General features: G+C 47.3%; 1 protein-coding gene across 1 annotated transcript; it reads left to right on the top strand.

Moving 5' to 3' along the window:
* The first annotated feature begins 4,827 nt into the window (after positions 1-4,827).
* Positions 4,828-8,946, top strand: nsg1 (neuronal vesicle trafficking associated 1). The gene is made up of 5 exons (XM_015959435.3): positions 4,828-4,965; positions 5,210-5,343; positions 5,477-5,584; positions 8,259-8,369; positions 8,513-8,946. The coding sequence occupies exons 2-5, from the start codon at positions 5,215-5,217 to the stop codon at positions 8,711-8,713; spliced, it is 549 nt and encodes a 182-aa protein (XP_015814921.1). The 5' UTR covers positions 4,828-4,965; positions 5,210-5,214; the 3' UTR covers positions 8,714-8,946.
* Positions 8,947-9,310: the final 364 nt, after the last annotated feature.

Raw genomic sequence — 9,310 nt, 5'->3', positions numbered from 1 at the left:
TAGCTTAAAAACGCTTCAGGAGACCAAAGACAGAGGAGGACTGGATTTACCCAACTTTTATTATTATTTCTTAGCCAACAGGCTGCAATATATACCAAGATGGTTGCAAGATACCCCATTAGACGAGTCCTGGTTAGATATAGAACAGACACTTTGCAATACGATAGAGCTTTCAGACTTACCATTTATTAGCCCAAGCATAAGAAAACATGAAAGCTTCAAAAGTATTAGTATCAGCACCTCTCTGACAGCATGGTGGGAGTATCTTAAAATGACAGAGTCTTCACTAGTACCATGCAGACGCACACCTATCTGGAACAATCCCGACATTTTGCAAAACAACAAAATGATGAACCTTCCGGACTGGAAAAATAAAGGAATCCTATACCTGGAACACATATATGAAGGATTGGACTTCATCCCATTTAATCAAATAGTCTCCCAATTTGGAATGGATAAGAATAGCTTTTTAGAATATCACCAAATTAAATCTGTAGTCAAACAAAAATTTAAGCTCAATAAAATAGAATTACAAACGCCACCAAGGGTATTAGACTTTTATAATCTCAAACCCCCCAAACTACTGTCTAAAGTATATAAGACACTGTCCAAAATAGACGATAAAATTGCAATCCCTATTGAAAAATGGGAGGTGGATCTATCAGTTAGCTTTGACCAGGACTTCTGGTCCCAAACTTGTTTAAAAACTTTTAAAATGATCAGACACCCCAATTTACAATTAATTCAGTACAAAATTCTACACAGAGTACACTATACAGGTCATCGGATGTTCAAGATGGGGTTTGTGTCGTCTGACACCTGTACACACTGCACAAACAACATTTCTGACAATTACATTCATGCACTGTGGTCCTGCCCACCTGTCCAGGAATTTTGGGGTAGAGTATGTGAGGATCTGTCAAAATGTCTGAAATGTCATATCCCAACTTCCCCCTCTCTTTGTTTACTGGGACAGCTGCACGATGTCCCGATTGCAACATCTTTGGTTCACGTGGTTCTGACTCCCATATGCATCGCTAAGAAAACTATCCTCTTGAATTGGAAAAATAGAGAAAGTCTCTGCATTAACCAGTATAGAAATCTTTTGTTAGATCATATTGCACTTGATATAGCCTCTGCTTCCACTTCAGATGAATCTCTCTGGGCTCCTTTGATCGGTTCCATCACATAGCGAGGGTGGGGGGCCATTGATGTTGTCCTGCGGGATGGTGTGGGTGGGGGGGTGTGGGGTCTGAGTTTGGAGTATCCGGATGTTCCCTGGAGGTGGGTTCACTGGGGGTGTCTGGGACTGGGGGGCTGTTGCCCCCCTCTGGAGGTGCTTGGGTTGCCTCGGGGGGTGGACTGCTGGCGGTTGTGAGTGGGGCCCCTTGGGGATCTTGGCGGCGGCCATGGGTCACTGCCTGGCGGCTGCAATGCCCCTGGGCGGGTCTGGGTGGGGGCCTGGGGGCTCGGGGTTTGGGGGTGGCCGGCCCCGTGTGGGGATCTGGGCGGGGCCTTGGGGGTCAGGTCCTGACATGTATGCTGCCGGGAAGAAGGCAGGAACACTCGGTAGTGCCTGGCCCGGGTTCGGGGGCATCAGGTAGACCTTGGCTCCTCTGCCGTTCCATCACAGGGGAGGGGGAGGTCCAGGACGGGGAGGACCAAACCTTACCAGGATGTCCCATGTCTTATATATTCTGGAAGTTGTGCAAATGCAGGGGTGGGCATAGATATTCTGCTGGGATGGGGCTGGGTTGGTGCCCTCGGACTCCGTGAGGCTCTGTAATGCTGCTGCTTTGGGCCCTGGCAGGATGGGCTGGGGTCTCCATGCCCTGGGTGGCAGTTTGACAACAGAGGTGCCTATTGGGGCCAGTAGGGGAGCTGGCTCCCTGGAGGGCTAAGCCCAACCAGCCATTCCTCCCCATCCCCGCATATTTCTCTCCTCCTGCTCCCTCACATCATCACACAAACATACATATAGGACCTTGGGGGGTGGGCAAGTCAGGGAGTGCGGGTATGGACCCCATTTCCGCATTCCTGTGGCAACCTTCCCCCAAATTTTATTTGCACCTTATACACTTCCACTGACGACATTCCACACAAACGCACACTTAGGGCCTTGGGAGTGAGCACATTCAACGGCATTTGGCAGGGGGATATTTCAGCCTCCTCCCGAGTGCCGGTGCCCACTTCCAATTTTAAACCGCACTTAGACACTGATGGCTGAGGGTGTAAGTGGGGTGGTGCGGTGGCATCAGCTGGCATATGCCGGATGATGCCCGTACTGCCCACTCACCACAGCCATGGAATACACCTCATGATCACACAACACTATATTGGAGCAGGTGGAGGGAGACTAGGGGTCTTAGCCACCTCTGTTGTTGCTAGGCTTCCTGGGGCTGGAGGCTAGGAGGGAGATCTGGCCGTCTGGTTGGGGTCTGGGGTGGTGGGTTGCTGTGCTCAGCGTTGGGCGGGGGAGCCTGCTCATCAGCACCCCAGCAGAAAGGGTCAAACTCTGGTTACCGGTGATGGTTGTACCCCATGTGCAGCAGAACCGGGACCAGAGTTAATAAGGTGTGTATGGGGAGCATGAGTGAGTGTCCAGCGTGCATTTTTGTAAGTCTTGGGTTGTATGTGCATGTGTGAGCATGAGGGAGGGAGTGTGTGACTGTGTTTGTGTATGACTGTATATGTCAGGTGGGGCCTTTGGGTCCTCCCCTCTCCTGGAACTTCTCTTGATGATATAGATCTTTGTCCCCCCTCCCCCTGCCACACCTGGTGTGGGGGCTTGTGCCATGGTCTGCCTGAGTGTTCGTGGCAACCGGGTCCGGGGGTTTAAGATTTTGGCATCTGCCTGATAGATCCCGGTGGCTGCCTGGTGGGGTCTGGGTCCCTGGGCTCTGCTGGGTTCCCGGCGGGGGTGGTCACCCCTGGGTCCCGGGTCGCTGGGTCCCGGGTTGCTGGGTCCCGGGCTCGGCCGGCTAGGGGGTGGGAGGCTGCGGGCGGGCCTGTGGGCTTGCCGCTGATATCTCCAGGGACTCTGCCGGCTGCTGGTTGTGGCCCCCCGGGGTGATCCTCTGTGCCTCTCGAGGGGGGCGGGGGCCTTTCTGGTTGCAGTCTCCTTGGGGTTCCTGCATTCTGGGGCAACGCCTGGATCTCTGGGACTTGGAGCTCCCCCCGTCTCCTGCGCATCTTTGGGGGGCGGATCTGTGGTCCCTCACACTCTCTGTTGGACGCTCCTATAGAGAAACCTTAAATAAACAAGCGCGTGTACACACACAGGTGCTCATATGGTGCTCTCAAAAGTATGGGCTTGGGCACGTTCAACACATGTCTTAAGACTATGGGGGGCACTTAATGCATTGTGATTTATTATCGTGATTCTTCAGTTAAGCAATGTTGATTATATATATATATATATATATATATATATATATATATATATATATATATATATATATATATTGTTTTTTTTTTCATCAAGTTGACGCAGTGATAGGTAGATCTTGTTGTATTGTTGTTGTGTCCCTTTTTTGTGTCCTTTTTTTTTTTGTCTTTTTCTGCAGGTTTAGAAGCAGACTCTTGTTCATTGTTTATTTTTGTGGACCCCCCCCCCCCACCTCCTCTCTCTCCACCTTTTCTCTTCCTTTCTCTTTCACCTCTGTCTCCGTGTCTGGTCGGAATTACAAAGCATTCAACAACAATAACAATAAAGTTTTAAGTATCAGGCGTGACATTAAAAGCAAACACTTTGATGCTCCACCTGAGAATAAATCTGTAAGGCTTGTCACCAGCATTCAGTCATCAAGTCTGCTTGCTTCACAGCCAGACAGGACACGGTAAAAAAAAAAGAAAGCATCACTTTGACTTCCCCAAACATTTGTTCTCTGAAATTGGATAAAACACTTATCTATGTCTCTTCAGGGGCACTTAGCCTGTCCACGTGATCAGCTGCAATAATCAGTGGAGCTTAAAATGTCTCTCTTAGAACAGGAGCTTCTTTCTTCACCTTCTCTGTGGACAGAGACGCTGGTGCTCCTGCAGAAAAACAGTGCAATAAATTCAACCTTGTGCTCCCAGTTCTTGCTCTTAAAAATATTGAAAACGATGCTTATGGTGAGTTGTTTCCACTAGTTTCAATAATATTTGAAATAATGCATTAATACATTGTTGTGAAAGGAATGAATCTGTTCCAGGTGTTTATTTGCAAAATCTTCCAGATTGTGCACAAACAACAAATCTTGAAGAATTTTTTAAAAACGTGTTAATATTTTTAACCTCGATTTCGCATCAGAGACGAAAACACAAGCTGGTTGCTGCTTTAAGCCCCATTCCCACCTGTACCGGGTCGGCCCGGGCCGAGTAGCCCCAGTCGGCCCCAGCCTGGCCCGGTTGATTCCACACATCCTTGCCTTAAGCCCATGTGGGCTGATTCTACCCACCAATCAGAGGCTTGCTCTAATGGAAGGTGTGAATTTGCTGTCAGCAGTGGGCGTGTTGGCCCTGGTCGGCCTGAAGCAGTACCCCTCGGGAAGAGGGCCGAGAATGAGCCTTGGTTGGCCCGGGAAAATTCCAGGCCACCCAGATATGTAAACAACCTATGCTACCCGGCCCGGGCCGACCCGGTACAGGTGGGAATGGGGCTTTAGATGCTCGCTACAGATGATCTCCGGCAGCTGATTGCAGAGCGCGTGCGTGCGCGTGGTGAGGCTCTTACATCACCTGCAGCCAGCAGCAGCATCTAGCTCGAGAGAGAGAGGAAAGGAAAAGGAGGAAGAGGAGGGGGCAGCGCGACGCACAAACCCAGCTGGCCATATTGCACACCAGCTTCTTGCAAATCGGCTGCGTCACATGCAAAAAAAAAAAAAAAAAAAAAAAAAAAAAAGCGCACAAACGCAACGCAGCAAAGCTGGAAGGATAAAGTCAACAACACACGCTGGTTCACAACGCGCCTCGGCTGAGCTGGTAAGCGTCTGGATGCGGTACATGATCATTTTACATTTTCTATCTTCTCTGTGGTCCGTTTACGTCGAGTCCTTCCTGCGCTCTGGTGGTCTCCAGGCTTTCCCTTTGGCCCACAGATCGCCGGAGACCCTCCACACCGTTTTGTTGGATTTGTGCTTTGTTTTTCCTAAATGATTCCTCCAACCAATCACGAGAGGGCCAGGTGTCTGTTATTAACGAGTAATTAGCGCTTGTTTCCGTGCAGGGAAAATGGTTAAACTGGGGAATAATTTCACCGAGAAAAATAACGGGAAGGTGGTTTCTGAGGACGGATTTGACACTATCCCGCTCATCACACCGTTAGATGCCAGCCAGCTGCAGTTCCCCCCACCTGATAAGGTGAGATATTTTATTATAATTAGATGTTTATACATATTGCATTCTCAGTTAAATGCATATATGTTTATCGTTAAACATTTAATCTGCTTATTGATTAGAATGAGATAATCTGCGTGTTACACCCTTCTACCAGGTGGTGGTGAAGACAAAGGCAGATTATGATGGGGAGAACAGGAAGGGAAAGCTACGATCTCCCAAAATTGCTGAGTTCTCCATAAGCATCATATCTGAGCGACTCAAAGTAAGAATTTAGTGTTTGCCATTTCCCTCCCACACATGCATATGCTGAAGAGCAGATGTCCTGCAGCTCAGGACACCGCTCAGCTGCAGCTTTGCATCTTTCACCTTGTTGTCTCACACTCCTTCATGTCCTGCTCATCTGGTCTGGATACACAGAAACACATAATGATTCACTTAACCCCGCCCTGAAGCTCTCACTCTGCTGCTGCCATGGCGATGGCCTCCACATCCTCTCCCTTTCACACCACCCACTGTTCACACCTATGGGTAAAACCTGAGCTTTTTGTAAAAGAAGCAGCACCTGTTTAGGTCCATGTTAGCGGAGCTCGCCTCTCCTTTTTGTGAGAACCAACTGATGACGGCACCTCTGTGAGGATTGCCACGCTTCTTTTATGAAGCTTTATTCCTGGGATGTGTGAAAGGCAGAGAGGCACGCCACTTTCTTGGAGAACACAGCTTTCCTCGGAGCTTTGAAGCCCTGCTGGCAGACCTTTTCTGTTTCTTTCATAAACTCTGCTTTGTGTATTTCATTCTCAAGTGCTGCAGGATTCAAAGAGACAGCTAATAAGTTAAACGCTTTAAAAGAACTAAATAAAAGCAAACATTGCGGACATTCAGATTCTTCAGGTTTTAAATGGAGATTATCGACTGCTTAGTTTAAAGTGGCTCATAATTTGTGGACAAAATTAGATGTGCATAATTAACTAATCCTGTTTGTTTATCCCGCCATTATTAACCAAAACATATTAATCTACAGCTGATTAATGTTTGGAATCACCATTCAAGATGGCTAGCAGAGCTAATCAACATTATTATGGTTAAAACTGCAGTTTTATGGATATTGAGCTAAACCCTGGCTGAGATTCAAAACAACTTTTTTCCTGCAGTTTTCTCCGCCTTAAAAAAAGCTCATAACTCATATGATAAATACAATGTCAACAATGAGAGGTTCTCTAATTGTCTCCTGCCCCTCAGCCGTTACTCCAGAAAAAGCCAGTAGCTGTTGTGTAATCCTCATGGGAGTTCAGAGCTCAGCTTCACAGATGGTCACACGAGCCATTCACTGGTCCAGTTAATATATTCACATTATTCAGCAGCTCGGACGGGTTTAAACTGCCGCTGTTTCATGCATATTGTTAATTTGGTTCATGTCCTGCTCTGTGGATCTATACACTAATTCTGCTTGAGTTTTAATTGTTAAGAGAAATCAACAGATTTGCATGAAACACCGACTGTGTTGATCTGATTTATTACACACACACACACACAGATTGTACAAATCTGGGATGTATTTGTCTCTTTTTGAATCTGAAAGAGTTTGTTTAAATAAATCAAATTTAACCAAATCTCCATGCGACCAGATGCGACACAGCATAGCTATTAAATCAGAAAAGGTGCAAAAACTGCAAATCTTTGATTAGTTAGATATCAATGACTTGTTTATGAAGCTAAAACCCGAATAAACATGTTCTGGGTCAGTTCTGGTTATAATTAAAGGAAAGTCTTAATGTAAACTTAATGTTTTACTTATTATATTAGAATATTAATTTATTTGTGTTAGTTAGAATATTTGACATAATTTAGATCCACCCATGCATCTTCCTCCTCTTATCCAGAGTCGGGTCACGCGGGCAGCGGCCTGAGCAGGGAGGCCCAGACTTACCTCTCCCCAGCCACTTGGACCAGCTCCTCCGGGGTAATCCTAAGGTATTCCCTGGGCAGCTGAGAGACATTGCCCCTCCAGTGTATTCTGGGTCTTCCTTTAGGTCTCTTCCCAGTTGGACGTGCCTGAAAAACCTCACCAGGGAGGAGTCCAGGAGGCATTCTAACCAGATGCCCGAGCCATCTCAACTGGCTCCTCACGATATGGAGGAGCAGTGGATCTTCTCCGAGTCCCTCCCAGATGACTGTGCTTCTCACCCTATCTAAGGGAGAGCACAGCCTCCCAGAGAAAACCAATTTTGGCCGCTTGTATCCATGATCTAATTCTTTCAGTCACTACATAAGTGACCATAAGTGAGGGTAGGAACGTAGATGGACCGGGCTGCCATCTTACCATGCTGGATGGGTTTGAGTGTCCCAATGATCCTAGGAGCTAAGTTGTTTGAGGCTTTATGCCTCTTGTAGGGTCACCCATGACAAACAGGTTCTAGGTGACGATGCAGCCCACAGACCCCGGCTTATGATGATCTCAGTATATATGGATGATGTCTTACCTCACCCAGACGTGGGTCACCAGGGCGCCGCTCTGGAGCCAGGCATGGAGGCGGGGTGCATTGGCAAGCACCTGGTGGCCGGGCTATCACCCATGGAGCCTGGCTGCGCACAGAGGAAATGTGAGTCCCCCTTGGGCTCACCACTCATGGGAGGGGCCAAAAGGGTCAGGTGCAACGTGAGACGGGTGGTAGCTGAAAGTGTGGTCTGACATTTTATATTTTGAGCCTGTGACGCCAACCTGCCAATGGGTTACCTGAAAATTAGACACGATAGTTTATGTGCACGGTTCTGATTAAATACACTCAGATCAAGGCCATGTAAAGACATGTTCCTTGAGTTCATTGGTCAACGAGTGTAGACACAAAGAACCTAGCACTAACCCTAACCTAAGGGTGTAATTTGTGGTGTTCTCCAAATAGATGTGGACCTTGAACTAATTAATCCTTTGTTGTCTTTAGGTGACCTTGCTGGTAATCTGTGCTCTGGCTTTCCTGGTGTGTGTGGTGTTCTTGGTCGTGTACAAGATCTACCAGTATGAGCAGCCTTGCCCTGACAGCCTTGTTTACATGGTAACTGTTTCAAATCATTTCAGCTTGGGTTGGACATTATGTTCTTGAAACAACTGTAGTCACCACATTTTAACTTTGGTCTGATTTTATTTCACTGAACTCATCGCCAACTTGCCTCGTTTTACCATCTCTTTCTTGAGCAGCAAGGTCGCTGCATGCCGACCGGGCTGTATGGCAGCTACCCACCTCAGGGCCCTGGAGGCAGGGGGCGCCTCTTCACCTACATCAACCACTACAACATGGCCAAGCAGACCATCACTCGGTCGGTATCACCGTGGGTGACCATCATGTCCGAGGAAAAGGTAACCCAGCAGGAGACGGAGACCGCGCAGAAGCTGGCTTAAGCAACCTGGGATTAGGAGGAGGTATTCACTGCTGCAGAAAAATTAATAATATGGTTGTGCCATTCAAGCAAACCTCGAGTCCCATCGCCTTCTGTGGGTTAAAACAAAACAAACAAAAAAGTGTATCTTGCCTGAGGTGCTATGCTGCCTTATTGATGTAGTTTGGTCAGTTGATGTGTACAGTAGCTGGAAATGTGTGGACGTGTTCTCAGCACAGTGAGGCTCAGTTTGGTGGAGTCACAACTTGTTTGAATAGCATACATCATTTATTTACAAAGTAACAGTGGCTGATATGTAGAAAATGCCACCGAATCGCTGACACCCCCCCCAAAACACACCGTCTTTGTACATACACATATATGAAGACTCTCACTTTAGTGCTCAGATCAGACCGTGAGCCTTCTTGTGTTTCACCACACACACGCACAACTAACAGCAATCACCCTGCTTTCAGTTTCTTTTCTTTGAGAGCTGATTGAAGCATATCGGACTAAAATTATCATGACACTAATCTTGTAAAATATGTGAGCTCATCTGTGCAGAAATGTTCTGATTTTATGAGACAACGAATGAAAATGTACCAGCAGAGAAAAACAT

The sequence above is a fragment of the Nothobranchius furzeri genome, chromosome 3 (genome assembly GCF_043380555.1).
Source record: "Nothobranchius furzeri strain GRZ-AD chromosome 3, NfurGRZ-RIMD1, whole genome shotgun sequence".
Classification (NCBI taxonomy): Eukaryota; Metazoa; Chordata; class Actinopteri; order Cyprinodontiformes; family Nothobranchiidae; genus Nothobranchius; species Nothobranchius furzeri.
Note: the sequence above shows the minus strand (reverse complement) of the source record. Positions and strands in the feature narration are given on the sequence as shown.

Coding starts and splice junctions, on each gene's coding strand:
- nsg1 (XM_015959435.3), top strand. CDS start 5,215: ATGGTTAAACTGGGGAATAATTTCACCGAGAAAAATAACGGGAAGGTG. Junction 5,344..5,476: donor AGTTCCCCCCACCTGATAAG/GTGAGATATTTT, acceptor CCCTTCTACCAG/GTGGTGGTGAAGACAAAGGC. Junction 5,585..8,258: donor TCATATCTGAGCGACTCAAA/GTAAGAATTTAG, acceptor TGTTGTCTTTAG/GTGACCTTGCTGGTAATCTG.